We start from the raw sequence: 16,121 nt of genomic DNA, 5'->3' as shown, positions 1-16,121 counted from the left end.
AAAGGATTTTTTTGATGAAACACCAAAGTGACCTGTAGTTAGCAGTGAGTCACTTTCAGGCTGGAAGAATCTGTAGAGGACCATCTGACAGTCCCTAGTAATTGATCTTTTCCTTATTGATGAGGATACTGGCCTAGAGCATATAAATACTGCATTTGGAGTTAACAGTGGGGAGGAAGGGGTTGTAGGCACATTGGAGGACAGGAGTAGATTGCTAAATGATGGGGGCAAATATGGGAAGTGACCTTAAAAATACCATGTAATTTAATAATGAGAACTGCAAGGTACAGCACTTTAGTAGGCATAATCAGCTGCACAAATCCATGGGGAAAAAAAGACTGGATGAGGAGCAGTTCCTCACAGTAGATGTAACCACTTTGAGGATTATGTGCTTTGAAGGAAGGAGGAAAGAAAGGAAAAGATCTTTGAATATAGAAGAAAGTTGCTGCAAAGGAAATAAGGCGATTGTTGCTCGTCCAGAGTTGGTAGTTAAGGAAAGCAACTTCAATTGCCACAATGAAGACCTAATATCGGTGTAGCTGGACATAAAGACAGCATGCAAAAGGTGGTGGGTCTGCATTGCCAGAGGTTTTTAAGAAACAAATGGCTGACAGGAGCAGTTTAGATACAGTTGATTCTACTTCAAGCAGGAAATAGACCAAGTGACCTCTTAAAGACCAGTTTGACCAAACTAGCTTTTATACTGGATTTAAATGATAATGCTAAAGGAAAGCTTGTGGGGAAGTGATTTTCACTTCATTTAAAGACTGTATTTTAGTCCGGGTTTTGTAGTGTAATCATCCTGGAACATATACAGGTACTATGATTCCAAGCAGCAGCAACATTTATTTAAAAAGTCACTAAAGGTGCACAGATTTTGTCCTGTTGTCAGTCAAAAAAAGCAAATGTCTTGTGATTTTGCTGTTGATTTATTATTCCACTTTGTCCCCCTTCCCTCCCCCCCCTCCCCCCCAATTTTGGCTTTGTTTTAATTTTTTACCTAATCCTACTTTAATTGCACAAAGTTGTCACCGTCTGCCAACTAGAAATAAACTAGTCACATGTCTTCAGTTCTCCAGAAGTGTGTCACCTTTGTGAGAAACAGATAACACTGGCTGTGCAGTAGATCTTGATTTTTGATAATTCATGTGCTCTGTGCTTGGATTCTCTGTGTTTGTTCCACAGGTACATGGGTATCTCCAACACTGAGCTAAACAAAAGCAAGGGGCGTTTTTTTCCTTTCACAGAGGCAGTTTGCAGTAGATATGCAAGCACTAATGCATCTTGCACAGTGCCCCAAATGGATGCAAGCACATCAGAAAGCAGTTGCATAGTACTGTCTGTGACCATGGATCCTGTCTCAAAGCACCCTCTGGAATCAGAGCTCAGACGATTGTAGTGAAAATGTAAGCAGCCTGGCAGGTTTCCAGCTGATGAGTTAATGCTGCTATAAACTTGAGTAGTTCCTCTCTGAGGCATGAAGAAGGGTGCAGGCACTGGGAAAGTAGCCAGCAAAGTCAAAGAACAGACGGCAAAGCTGAAGGCCAGCCTCAGGGATTCACAACAAATTGTCTTGGAGGTGAGTTCCTCCCTTGCCAGAAACCCTTCATGTAGCTTCAGTGGCAGGGCTGGAAATCAGTAAGCAAATTAAGGTACTCATTCAGTGCACAGCCAGCCTGCCTTTTGGGTGCTTGTTTAACATAGCTTGAGCAAAGGTAGCTGTGCCCAGCACACAGGCCACCCTGTGACTGGATTAGCAGTATGGTGCTGTAGAAACCCAAGGGTTCTCAAGCAGTGCTGGCTCAGTTCATTGAGCTTGGAGCTGCAGTGAGGTGGTTTAGGTTTGAACGCAGGTTATCACTTCACTCTGAAGCTGAGACATGAAAGTCACCAAAATGTGACAGAGTGAATCAGTAGAGCTGGTCAGATTTCATTGGACAAATGGAAACATGGGTGTTTTCCTTTCTGTAAGGGAAGGTTAGCAGCAGAAAGCTTTTTTGTTTGCAATTTCAGTAAAGTATTTACACTGTAAATGCTTTGAGCAGAGTGGGTTTTGGGGGGTGGGGAAGTGTTTCAATATATCAGTAGCTATGCAATAGGAGAGATGTTCAGCTGATGGTGGTTCTTGCTGTGAAGGCTGCTTTTGTGGCAGACTGGGCAGATTCTTCCCCAAATACACCTTTTCTGACAAAGGACCTGTCTACTCTGTGGTCACTGCTTGGGCTTTGCTAATGCTTTAGCTGGTGTTTGTCCTTCCCCCTGGTATCCTAACATCAAAGACTTCATCCAGGCTGGAGGATCCGAGGAGCAAGTGAAGTGGTGCAGTGATGGTTAGTTGACACAGAGCTCTGTGTTGTCATTGTGCATAGTGCTTGTCCTAACTTGTTCTTAGATAACCTAGGGCATATCTGTATCTACTTCATTAATACCAATGGCAGAAGCTGTGGTTGGACATTACAGATTTAGCAACCTCTCCCTCTACAGACACCCTGAGGGCTCAGAGAACCAACACCCTTATGGCAAATACCTGGTTTTCTGTTCAGAGCTTTGGACTTAAAAGAAATATTATGAGTTTTGGTTTGATTTCTATAAAGCTAATGCAAAGAGAGGTCTTAAGAGTCTGAAATCAACTTGTGCTGAACACTCTAAGGCTATATTCATATGGAAGCAAATCCAAATGATCTAAGTTACACAGCACAGCCTACTGCACCTTAAGCATTGCTTGAGTGATACAGATTCTTATGTAAAAGGTAGAAATACTATAGAACCTAAAATTCTACAAGTATGATTAAACATTAATCTGAGAGAGTGGTCTTCACATGATAAACTATTTGAGGCACAGTCAGTGGCTGCAAAAGTGTTTCTTGTCTGGAGTAGAGATTTTGTACGATACCCATATAAGCTTTATACAGCCAGGTAGTGCCTAGCTCCACATTCCCCTTCCTCCGCAGAGTCTTGGATTGCTGAGGTAGTGGGAAGAGTTGCAGTAGCAACCTGGCTGCTGTGTATTTTGAGTTTGGTTTGCTTCTTCCTTTTTTTTATAAGCCGGAATTCCAGGTGGTGTACTTGGTCATACCAGAACAAACACACCACAACTTGCTTTTTTAGAAGAGAAACAAGTGTCTGAAGTGAAAGGGACATCATCAAAACAAAGCAGTGATTTGTTTGATAATACAGAGTAACAACCTTAAATAGATCCATATGTGGAGAAATCAGTTACTTTCGAGGTTCTCTGAAAACAAATGCAGTGAAAACATTTGACTTTAAAGTATTTTGTTTGGTTTATTTTTCATGGTAATACCACAGACTAGCATTCTTTAAAGTCTTTGTTTTCTGTTAAACCTGCTTGGGTTTTTTTGTTTTAAGAATAGAAGAAGCGATTTAATTTCTTATCAGTTAGAAGGCAAACAGTGGTGGCTGTTGACACTAAAACAGCTACTGTAGGCTGAGCACCATGTGGTTCTCCCAGATATAAAGGGCATTCTGGGCAAAATTCTTGTACAATGACCAGTGGGCCTTACTAGAAATTAGAGAGGAGGGGATCAGGGATGGAGGAAATAGAGATGTGAACTGTACTATGATAAATGACTTTTCATCCTTCTGGATGCTATTTATGCTGTTTCCATTGCCTCTGAATTTCTCTGCAGGCTGTACATTTGTGCTGTAGACAGCTACTGCCTAGTTTTCATTCAGGAAGGACTGTAAGAGATTTTGGTAACTCTGCTTTTTTTCTGACAAATGCAAGTTGGTGTGCTTAATTTTTCTTTACTCACGGATTCTGACCTTGGAAAAATAAATATAAATAAAACCTCTTATCTGGATTGTCAGACTCAGCTGTGCTTGCACTCTCTTTTTGTTTTCAAACATGGGAGTAAGGAGACAGGAATGACAGTGAACACATCTCTCCCTACACCTGAAATAAGCTGGATACCTCCCCACTAAAATCATCCATCCAGGCTGGGGATCTTTCCAGTAAAGATGACACGTTCCCCCCAGTGTGATAGCAGCTGGTTTCAGGAGGTGGGAAGATAAGAGTGCTCTTTGAAAAAAAATTGCTGCACCAATAGAAATATCACTTTGGTTTTCTGCTTCTTGAAAGTGTGTGAAGAACAGGTAATCATGAGACACTGTATTGCCCCCAGGTCTTAGTCCAAATCCATTTATGCATGGAAGAGTTCCATGTTTGTTAACTTTGAAAGAGCATTGACTTTTGAAGCCTGAATGAAAAAAAAAAAAAAAAAAGGCAACATTAAATTGTGCAGTGAGCAGTCCATGCAGTGCACTGAATATTATTTCTGAAAGTAATTCTGTTGATCTTTTTCTGAAGTCGGTCGCTGATCACAAACTGAGGGGTCAGTTCTGGTTAGCTTTGCAGTAGATGCCATAAGCAATGAATGCTTGACAAGAGTGCCTCAGAGATGCTGTGCTACGTCTGCTTGTGCTTTCCATATGCAGCTCTCTGTTCCCTTCAAAGTCATCTGGCAGAGTGCAAAGCACCATGAGTCATCCTGGCACTGCTGGAGTGTGTAACTACAGTCTCTTAGCTAGGTGCAAGCCAGAGCCTGGCTTTTATCCAGTCTGGATGCAGAGCAGGACACAGAAACATCCCATTGTGCTGTTCTGTCTTAGGGTGGGTGGATAAACTGCAGTATGTTGGGTGCAGTTTGAAATTGCACCAGCTGCATGTGCTCTCGGGAGGCTGAAGGCTCCATTAGGAGTGAACGTGTTCCTGGGGCACCCCGGCAGCGCTCCAGAGCCGGCAGTGCAGCACTAAGCCAGGGCACCTCTTTCTCCTGGCAAGGAGCAGTGCTGGGCCCGGTGCACTGCAGCTGCGGCCGTGCTCTGCCTGGAGCTCCAGTGACCGTGCGAATGGGCACTGCACCTCTTAGTCTGTCTGTAGCTTCTCTGAGCTTTTTTCTAGCCTCTAAAGTTTTAATGTTGGAGTCTGGATCACCACTGGAATAGAAATTTGGGGAAAAAGATTTTCCTAAGGGAAGTTTGAAAGATGGAAGCTTTACTATAAAACCTTTCTATTCTCATTTTTGGAATCTGCAGTAAATTGCTCCTGATATTATTAATTCTTCTGGCAAGAAGAGTTAATTTATGTATTAGTCTTCATGCTGCTGTATGAATTATAGATTTAATTATGGTCCAGGTGCTCAGAGCTTTGCTGTTCTTCTATATGTTAAATATAGAGAAAAAATAAGTGAGTAATTTTTTGGCTTACTGAATAAATGTAAACACTTGGAAACTGTGCCAGGGTATAAATAAAGAGAGGATTTACTTTGGAGAGAATGTTATTATCTACTCCAGGGTATTCTGCTTTGTGGGGAGGATTAGTGCTCTGCATTATACTGGGACACACCTTTTTACAGCTACTACTCCATGCAGCAGAAGATTAAAAAGTTTTACTCTCATTCCTTTTATTTCCAAATTTTCTTTTGCAATTACTGCTGATTACTAGTGGCCAAAGGTTGATTGGAGTTAATATAGCCATAATGAGAAACTCTCTGATTCCCTGGTAGGTGTAAATAAACTACCTACTTGTAGTATTCCTGTGCATCTGTGTTACTCAGTCTTTGCTTTTCTTCCTGACAGTTTTGTTCTCATACTGCAAAGCTACTTAAGTGTGTTTGTTTCTTGTCCTAAACCAGTTTTCCATCCTACTTTCTCCTAATCTATATGAAAATTTACTTTTTCATTGCAATTTAATTCCATAAAACTCTTTTCATAACTGTCTGTGCACAATCAGGCCGGTTACAAGATCTATGAAAAACTATTTTTGCTGAGATTTCGTAGGGTATTTGGGCAAGGGAAAAGTATATGAGGTATGTTAAGTAACTGGGACTTACTTTTTTTCATTACTCTTTTGTTTCTACATTTTTAATTACTGCCTTTCTGCTTTGTGGCCCCGAGTCAGAGAAAGCACACCTTTCTCACCTTTCCCAGGAAACTGTGTGCGTTTAAATGCTTTTCTGAAGGGAGTGTGAATTGGCCTTGTTTCAGCTGCCCCTAAAGTACCACTTGACAGAGCCTATGGAATAATATGCCTGTGTGTCTGCTGCAGTATTGGGGACAAAAAAAAATTGAAGACTATACTTCTTTAATATATTTCACTAATATTGCCATTTATTCATGCAATTGTATGAAATTTTCAGATTAGGGTCAACTAATTTATTCTTGCAATTGTCCCCTTATGCTTCTTCTAATTTGTGGGTCAGAAAAATGCATGTCATGATTTCGTTTTTCTTTTGGGGGCTGCAGCTACCCTCAAGAGTCTGCTCTTCCTGAGACATGAATAACATATTTGATGCATCTTCTGAGGAAGCAGCCAAAAGTGCATGTTTTGACCTCATCTTTAAGCGTTTCCATTTCCTTTACTGACACTTAATGAAGTTACTATCACTGTCATTAAAGATAATTTTGTAAAAGTGATTATGTAATTATTGCAGTTGTACTGGTTTTAGTATGAAGTCAAGTATTGATGCTGATTCTTCATTTTGGCCCAGTATGGTAATGCCAGTTTGCTCTGGTTGTTGGATTTGGAAGCCTGTGTTGGTTGTTTGAGGTGGATAAGGGAGTTTGTTCTGGGGAAATCTGCGTGGTTTAGAGCACTTTGATACTTCTGTTTGAGAAAAGAAATTATTTACATTTAAGAGATCCTGTTTTAATGTCTTGAAAGTTCTTCCTCTGTTTCTTTGATACTTAGTACAGGGGATCATTTACAAAAGTTTTGCCAGTATCCTCAAGTCAGTTGTGGTTCACTGTTACTGATGTTATGGAGAGCTGTGCAATTGTCTTCTAGATATCGCTGGAGCAAATGGATCTACAAGTGGCTTCTTACACTTTTTGTAAGCTCTCTTGATGCACTGCACTTTCTGATTGGGGAAGCTACACATGCAATTTCTTTATTTGAATATGTCTTTAATGTGGTTGAGTTTAGACTAAGATTAGGAAGTTAACTCTTCATAGGGATTTTCCTGTAACAGAGCCTAAAGTTTGCCTTCTTTTATATAAGTACCTACACTTTGTGGGAGGTTAGGGAATGAATGGACTAAGGGCTGACAGTGTATTGGCTTTCAAGTCCTTTACTCAAGGAAATGAAGGAAATGCAATTGATGTCAGCATGTTAATTTGATGGAGTGCATTTATAGGAGCCTTTATATAGCTGTTGGGTGTTAATTTAAAACCATGTCTTCATTTGCTACATTTGTTTCTTTGTTGTGTCCTTAGGTTATTTAATAAAACATGCAGTGAAACACTAGGAAACCTAGACTTTGTCTTCCAAACAGCTATTCTTGTCAGTGTTAAAGTTCTTCATGTCTTAAACAAAAGTGTAGTTTTTCTTTATAGCAAAATTATGATTTTGAAGAGTTATTCACTCTTCTTGTGTTACTGTGTATTTTTATTTTAAAACTGAATTATATAGATTGGGCCTTTTCTGGATGTTGGGAAGTCAAATCAAGTGTACTGTGCCTTCTGGATATAGAAATGCTACTGTATAAAATTTTTTATTAATATAAAAAACATGCAGGGAAACAATTTAAGTCAGTGCCACACACTTTTCGGGTTCCCTTTATTTTTGATGGCCACTGTGGGCTTCACTCCTGTATTTCTGTGTCTGGTGGTAAATAAGTGCACACAGTGGTGCAGTGCACGAGACAAGGTTGGCTTGGCACCGCTGAATTGTCATCAGTCCGGTCTTGTTATTACTCATAAACCTTGGCTCGCTGTAAGCACACTATAGATGCTCCCTGTTTAGTGCTCAGGAACTCTTTCCTTGGAAATTGTGTGCCTTTTTAATGTGTCATGGCTCAATTATCACATTCATTTTGGCTGCCAAAATAGCCATGTATATTGTCTAGCAAGTGACAGCCTGGGCCTTTATCTCTTTCTGGCTGTTTGCCAGCTGTTTAATTGCAGCCCTGTGTTTGCTGTGTGTCACATCTTATGGTGGTCTATTATACCCAGCTAAAACAATATTTTGAAAATGTTTCAAATGTAAACTAATTCTGTGAGACTTTACATCCTGCTATTTACATGATCTGCTAGGACTGTAATGTAGGTCATTTTTCCCCCTACAAATACGAACATTTGTACCTCTGATCATCTTACAAATTTCCAGGGCAGAGAAGACAAGATGGGGACGCAGAAATGCTATCTCATCCCCTTGAGAGATGTAATTAAAGCTGTACACTTGTCGTGCAATTTTTCATTTGTAGTTTCCAAGACATTTTTAAAGCCAAATATTCTCTTTGTTCTGCCTTTAGAAAAGAGCAAGCGTACAGAAACTGAGGTGAGATCTCAAAAGGAATAGCAAAGCCTGTGAGCCATATTTCTGCCCAAATAGATATTTTGGGTGAAGATGATGTTGGGGTTTGAGTGAATGGTGTCTCAAAGAGGCAGAGAATGGTGCAGGTGTTGTACACAGCACATTTGATTTGGCAGCCACCTGCTTTCCATCAGGAAAGACCTAAGGCAGAGCTGGATCTGTGTCCTGCCACCTCACCCCACCTGGGGGATAGAGCTATACAGTGTGAAACCAGGATACTGGAGGGCTAAGCACTCCACAGCACTTAAGTGTGTAAGGAATCCTTGGGCTAAGCCTGAGTCCAGGTTTACCTGCTTCTCTTTGTACAGATTTTAGTATCTTGCTCATTTTTTCTCTGAAGAGCTCCTATCTTTGTTTCTGCTCCTGGATGACATTCCTATGTGGTGCAAACTGCTTTAGCCTTAAGAGCAGTGAAGGTCATTAGCTAACAATCTTGGCTATGTAGATCTTTTGGAAGAAACTTTGCTTTTCCACTGCTTTAAGAGGAAGTCGGGATTTGTTCTATTGCTTGTTTAATAGGAAGAATAACTGTTTAACAAGAAAGACATGATAAAAGTCTTGGGAAGCTTTCCCAAGCAGTTCAGAGGAAGACGGAGAGTGCTTAAGAAAGATTCCACTTTTGTGCAAAACACTAAATTTATAATTAAGTTGTAAGGATTAGCTTTAAAAACGAGAAAGAACAAAATATCCTGTAGGCAGGATTAGATCTACAGGATTTTTTTCTTCTTAATTGGAGGGGAAAGGCTCCCATCTAGCTAAAGCCATCTAGCATGCTGAAAGAGGTTTGCTATTAAAACAGGCTTTTTAAAAAGGAAATAAAATCTTTAAGATTGCTCTTAAACCTTCTGAAAAGTCCAATACTGTGTGAGGATAATATGCTCAACCATGTACACATACGTTTTTTTCTGGTTAATCTGCTAGAAAAATTGTGGTAAATAACCCCCTTTTAACATATTTTTTTGAGAAGCTGACCTGTTAAAGTATGGTTACAAAGTGAGGATTCAAAGGTATTTGGGAGAGAGTTATACATATATGGGGCAGCTGGAGTGAGAGTGGTTGTGGCAGTTCTGCTGTGCTGTCACTGGGTGTCTCTTCAGGAAATGCATTGAAACAGTTGCTAGTATGATTTTTTTGTAGCAAGATCTGCCTAATTCCAGTAGTTTACAATGTGACTAGTCTATCCAGTGTCAAAAACAAAGGCCGCTTTGCTTGAGTTTCTGCTTGACAAAACTCCTCATTGTTCCATTAAGCTTTTGTGTAAGTGCTGTATTTAGTATGTTTTATGTGTGAGTTTCTTACGTATCTCAAATCACTTTAGTTTCTGGTGAGTCTGAAGACATAATCAAATGAGTTTTGTAGTGTACAGATAAAGTGGGTGCTGAAAGGCAGCTTGCCAGAAACCCTTCTGCTCTTCATGCTGCCTGGTTCGATAAGGCAGGTGTGCACATGTGCCATTGACATGGAGCTGTAGATGTTTACTTGATTTGTTAAGAACTTGTTATTTCTGAAGAGTAATTAAACACTCAGTTAATAGATGCCCTCCCACTGAAAAATGCTTTCGTGTTAGATGTGGTCATTACAAATTAATGGTAGCTTTGGGGAAGTGAAATTTCTTTACTGTTTGAGGTCTTCAAATATCCCTGGGAGTTAGATACAAGGAAGTTAAATCCCAGCAAGGCTTGTACAAAGCCCAGCTGGAAAAACAATGATGCCACTTACTTGTCATGGTTGGACATTCACTATCTACTCAACAACGGATATGAAGGACATGATGAGGACAGGTCACAAGAATGCACAGCCCATACACCACTACAAGCTGATCAAGCCCTGAATGTTGAAATAATGAAATATTGATCAAATGCAGAAAATTTGCAGATCTGTGCAGCAGAGCAGGGTGAGAGCAAAGTGATACCTGTGCTTCATTTGCTGTGGAACTATTGAAAGGTGCAGTGTGGTGCAGCCAGAGTGCAGAACTATCACAAGCCAATGGTTCAGACTGAGTGTTAACCAGCTGCAGTACTGGTGCTTCAGGGTTTTGCTTGACTTTTCATGCACCTAAGCTTGCTGTGCTTCCTATTCCAACTCCTATTTCACATGCTGCCTTTGTTCACCATTTCTAACTTTTACATCTTCTCCCTCTCCCATCTCCTCAGCTGTCATTTCAATAATTGGGACTAAACACTGGCCTTTCTTCAGTGGAATATCTCTTTTATAATCATAGTTACTTTCTTCAGAGATTAAAAAAAAAAAAAGAAAAAGAAAGAAAAGAAAAAATTGCACATCCTTGGCAGGAGCATGCAGCATGTTCAGGGTTAAAGCAGACCAGGAAAAGGGACACTTCCCTTTCTTGTCAAATTAGCTTTGGTTTCTTAGATCCATCATGCTGGAATGCAGCCCTGAAACACCAATTTTCTTGTAAGGAGGAAGCAGAGCCAATTGACTTAAACTTTTAGTTGCATCTGCTGGCAATTTCCACCAGAAGCTAATTACATCTCACAGCTATCACCAGCAGATGACTGACTGGTTCCACCTCTCAAAAAAAGAAACTTTAAACCTGCACAGGGTTTCTTTTCCTTGAAATTGTAGGACTGGGGTAACATTTTTCAAGCGGGTATTTTACACACACAAACAGAAATCTTCAAAAATTAGGTAAATTATTTTATCATAAAAATACTATCTCTGGGTCTTTCCCAATCTGGAGGTCATTTATTAGGCTTTGCACTGTATCCCTGTATCGTTTCAACACTACATGGTGTGTGCAGTTTTAAATTGTGATGTGATTAGATGTGATTAACCCAGCTCGCTTTCTGTGTTGTCAGTTCTGTAAATTACTTCAGGATAACTAAAATGGCTCAGACCTTTTTGCTAAGTTAATGCTGCAGGTTTGAAAATGCTCATAGGTACTGAAATATTTGCACCTCCTGATACTGTGGTTCCACAAAAACAAATTTTGCAAGAGTGATCCTTTTCAAGAATGAACCTTTCAACAAAGAATGGAGCGTGATTTTTTTTCAGCGAGGATCACTAGATGGCGTTGCCTAGTAGTCTAACAGCTGAGAGTCTGAAAATAGATGAAATTAATGTAAATCTATAGAGAATTAGAAACATTTAAATCTTTCAGTGTGTATGTTTTAGGTATTTTTTTCCTTTTCAATCATGTTTCTAATTGTTCAAGAGAGGGTGTTGCATTTAAGTATTGCTTCTGCCTGTTGCAGCTCTTTAGCAAATAGTGAGTGTGCTATAGTTTCTGCTGTGGTCCTGCTCTTCCTTGGCTTACTTGAACACTCCTGGAAGTCGTGTGCTGAAGGACCAAGCTCAGCCAGAGCTTGTGCTGCTGTTTCATGCACAGTTCTCTCTGTACACAATTAGCCTCTTTTAATGGTATGCTGAAATATTAGCAGAAGGTGCTTGGAGGATGCTAGAGCAGACAGGCAACAAAAATCTCTGCCATTATTACTTTATAGAAGGCTCCTGGTATAGCAGGTTTTTCTGAAGTATGATGTGCACTGTTATTACAGATGACATGAAATAAAACAAAGCTGTTGTTTGGGGGTTTTATTCTGTTGTTTATTTTGTTGTTTAGACACCATGCCATTTTTTTTTTCCTGGCTGGTTTCCTCTATTTTGTCAGTGGTCAGTCATGCTCTGGCAGCAGCACTGGCATGACACTGCTGTGCCTGCACGTGGGTGATAACTATGCCTGCACACTGTTGTCTGGTGTGCTTTTTCCCAGGCAAGGCTACAGGAAACCTGCCTACCATATCAGTAGTGTTTTTAGCTGAAAGCAAAAAGACATCAGGTAGGTGGGTTTATTTAGGGAGGATGGTAAGGAGAAATGATGAACCAAGCAGCTTTTGTTCAGTGCTTTCAGTTTAGCTCCATCATCTCCCTCTTTTAAACTGTGAGAATTTGGCATAACCTACTCCCTTTTCTTAGTTCACTAGCACTTTTAATTTCAAGATCTCCTGCTTGATATTATAGTTATTTTTAAATTCTTTCTTAACCCATTGCAGCTGTCTTTATCAGTCTACTAAAAATCAAAGAATTGTTGTTGGCAGGAATTGGCATAACTAATTTGTTTAGTTTCTTAGTTTAAATAATATTTCTAGATAATGTCAATCAGTTTGCCTGTAATTATACATTTAGATGTAGAGAGTGTGCACACCTCTAGTTGTTTTAGCACTTGTATTTACAAAGCAGTATTTTTAAAGACTTTATGGTGGAATCTTAGTTGTAGGATAATGTTGAGGATTTATATTAACCATTTGGACACCTATAAAAGCAGTATCACATTTCACAAAAGAATGAGGAATAAAAAAGCCAAGGTAAAGAAACCAACAAAGAGTAAGAATGTTACCTGACTCTATTTTGATGCAAGTTGGTCACTTCTGTTTATAAAAGAGATTTAAAATTAAGTGCTAGACCTTATTTGAACAACTATCTGGAAACCTCTGCAGTGTATTTCTGTAGGTTAAGGTAGTTCTTTGCAAAGCCTCACTTCAGAGAAATGGGAAATAAGATCTGGGGAGAGAGCAAGGTTGTTTGAGAAGTGCAGCACAATGTTTAACAGCCTCCTCGTGTGCTGGGGAAGTGGTGTAAGAATACCAGGACAGGAAAACTTTTAATCTTCTTTTACATGTCCATATGTTTTTGAATCAGAATAATGTGAGTAGCTATAAAGTGATAAATCACTAATGGGCTAATTTTTCATCACTTTATACCAGGTAATTGATAATAAAGGTACAAAATTTGGTGCAAAAGAGCACTGGTGGGAAAGGTATACATTCATTTGAACACCCCAGCCAGTAAAAGACTGAAGCATATGCTTATCTCCCATTGAAGTCACTGGGTTTTAAGCACATGCAGAAACACTTTCCTGAGCTGGGTCTGAGGGAGGGGAGTCCGTTTAGCAGGGCCAAATACAGAAAAAAGAGGGGAAACCAGCGTGGTGACTGCAAGTGGGAAATAGCTATCATGTTCATTATTTCACAGGAAAAAGCTCTACCTGTAGCTGTGCAATTCACTGCTAATATTTGTACCAAATCTCTAAACCTCATCTTCAAATATGTCTGATCCCCCAGTGCGTCCACACGGGGTGTAGCCCAGTGTCAGGTCAGTGCATTTGGAAAGCACAGGCTTTGGTGCCTGAGCAGGGTGAGGAGAGAGAAAGCAGGGGAACTGGGGCCTGCCTGCTGTCCCCTCGATTTGCCAGCTTTCTTGTGGCAGTTTCAGAAATATGCCGTTCAGAGGAATAATATTTCTGCCACACTTCCATCCCAGTGTGCTGTCTGCAAGCAGGGAGAGGCAGAAATGTGGAGCCAGTAGTTGTGAGGAACTGCTCAGAACATTGCTGTTAGGAAGGACTCTGTTTCATGAGCATAAAATCAAAGTAGACATTCAGTGCCAGTCTTTTCACCTAAATTTTACATGAGGGCTGAATGCTCATTTAATCCTGTTTATTTGGGGGCATTCAGCACATAATACTAAATGTGCTTGATTTTTTTTTATTTGCAGGTCACCTTTTAATGGAGCTGTAAAAGTAAGTGTAAACTGCGCCTTCTTTTGTCATCAGTAAGTGCTGAAGGGTGTAATGCTCAGGGCAGGAGTGTCTCTGGGCTCACATGTGGGAGAAGGATGGGCAAACCCTAGCACTACCCAGTAAGTAAGAGGGTTGAAAGGCATCATGGGCTCTTGTTCATTTGCACTGTCTGTTTGTACAGGCTTCCTCAACACTACAAATACTTCCTTTTGGTTTTTTACTTGGGATACTTCTTAGGGGCTCTGTTGTGCTAATCCTGACAAAGACAAGTCCAGAAGGACAGTTTTTGCACTGAGCAGTTTATCTGCAATAGCTAATGGTTCTCCTGCTTGATTGAAAAAGAGATCTGGATAGCTTGTCTTGATGTCCTCCAGGTCAGACATAATTAGGAAACAGGGCTCAGGCTGCTACTCTGCATAGGGAGGCAGCACATACCCCTTTCAGTGTCTTACGGAGGAACTTTGTCCTTGGTAGAAGTCAATTAAGTAGATTTTCCACACGATGCAGGCAATTCCTGTGGTCCCTATCTACAGTGAAGAGAGCATGATCTGGATGCACTTTGCACATGTGCCAGAAATGCAGGTGTAGGCCAGATGAAGCAGTCATAGATCTCAAACCCCCTTTTCCCCTCCCTGATTTGCAGCTGTTGAATTCATTAGCAGTGCGCATAAATGGGAAATGACCCAAAGGGGGTTCAAATTCACAGTACACTGTGAATGCTTTGGGCTGTAATCTGGATGGGTGGTAGAATAAAAAGTCAGAGCAGGAGTCAGCGTCTTTCTGAGCTGTCCTCTTCCGTCACAGGAGCAGGTTATAACCCCTGCTGCTGCAGACCCTCCTCATCCACTCCCTTCCTTGGCAGCTCCTGTGTTTGAATAGGCAATGTCTGCATATCTGTGGTGATGGGAGGAGATGAGAATTAGGGTGTCTCACCCCAGAAGATCCTCAGTCCCTTGCAGGCACCAGGCAGGAATGGGCAGTGTCTGGAGGTGGCTACCCAGCTGCCACTGTTCTGTGTGTCTGTCTGTCTGCTGGGCCTGGGTGCTGAGTGCTGTTCCTCTAGCAGTTGTGTGATTGCTGAAATCGGGATTAGGTTCTCATTTCTTAAAGAAACTGTGTGTGTTTATTTTAAATCACAACTTTTTGGAAGAAAACCCAACTGTTTAACCATGGCATTTCCAGGAAGGTGGGAAAAATGCCAGATGGAAGCAAGTGTAGTTTTTACTGGTTGTGAGAAGCAGACTTGAGGATCTCTGTTACACATGGCTGCCATCACTGCAGAAGTTGTCTTCCTCTGTACAGAGCTGAGCTTCCCAGTGTAAAGTCAGCATTGCAGGAAATCATATAAAGTAGATCTGATGTCCTACCTCAGTGCCAGACATGCAAATTTCTCTGTTTGCTTTAAATCAGTTGCAATAGTAGAAAAACACTTTGGCTTGTCCTCAGCACCTGAAACACACCTTTATGATTGTAGGTGATTTCATCCCATTTGTGTTTTTTCAGATCAAAAAGTTTGGATGACTTTTGTTGTGTCTGTTCTGTGAACATGGAAGAAAGTCATGCTAAGTGCCAGAAGCTGGGAGCTGAGAAAGGCCTCAGCCCTTGTGCAGGCAGGGCTGTGTTGAGGGTCACTGTGGTGTCAGCGAGCTGTTACGTGGAGTCATGTGCATATTTGAAAAGTATAGACCAGACTTGCAGGCAGTGGGCATCTACCGGGGGTCTGTCTTGGTTTCCTGCCTCCTCTGGGAGCTGCTCTCCACATGGACTGGGAGGTGTGGCTGGCAGCATTAGGAAACACAGAGCGGGACTGAGGCGGTGCTGCAGTGAGCTCCCCTTGCTGTGATGCTGGGAGGGAGGTGAGGAGCGTGAGGCACAGGTGAGCTGCCAGGCCTGACAGAGAGTGCCAAAAGGCAGAGCTCCACAGAGGCATGAACACTGTAAGGGAACATCAGCTGGCCTAACTTCATCTTGAAGGCTGCCAGTGGAGCCTGTGAGGAGCTGTGTGAATACAACAAAGTCTAACACAGCAAAGGCAAGATGGCCAGTGCCCCTGAGAGGGACCCCCTCCACACCCTGCACTTGTGTGGAGAAGACAACAGGCGCATCCTGGAGCAGGAAGACTGGCAGAGTGTTTCTCAGAAGAAGCTCTTCCCTTGCCTTGTATCTTCCAGTGCTCCAGGAAAACATCAATATTCAAGTAAATTTTCTTTTTCTATTTTTATTTTTCTTTTTTTCATTAAAAAAAAGTGT

The 16,121-nt window shown here is 41.1% G+C and overlaps 1 protein-coding gene across 3 annotated transcripts in view; it reads left to right on the top strand.

The window, feature by feature from the left end:
* The window catches only part of UBE2E3 (ubiquitin conjugating enzyme E2 E3), a 54,108-nt gene that overhangs the window by 11,743 nt on the left and 26,244 nt on the right, over window positions 1–16,121 (top strand). The window contains exon 1 of one of the 3 annotated variants that reach the window (XM_069020500.1): window positions 13,901–13,990. The exons of the other annotated variants lie outside the window; for them this stretch is intronic. Within the exon in view, the coding sequence (XP_068876601.1) occupies window positions 13,923–13,990 (68 nt within the window). The 5' untranslated portion in view covers window positions 13,901–13,922. Of the gene's footprint in view, window positions 1–13,900; window positions 13,991–16,121 lie in introns of those variants that run through there. 3 annotated transcript variants of the gene reach the window in all.

Source organism: Aphelocoma coerulescens, chromosome 7 (genome assembly GCF_041296385.1).
Source record: "Aphelocoma coerulescens isolate FSJ_1873_10779 chromosome 7, UR_Acoe_1.0, whole genome shotgun sequence".
Classification (NCBI taxonomy): domain Eukaryota; kingdom Metazoa; phylum Chordata; class Aves; order Passeriformes; family Corvidae; genus Aphelocoma; species Aphelocoma coerulescens.
The sequence above is the reverse complement of the archived record's forward strand: the minus strand, read 5'-3'. Positions and strand labels throughout refer to the sequence as shown.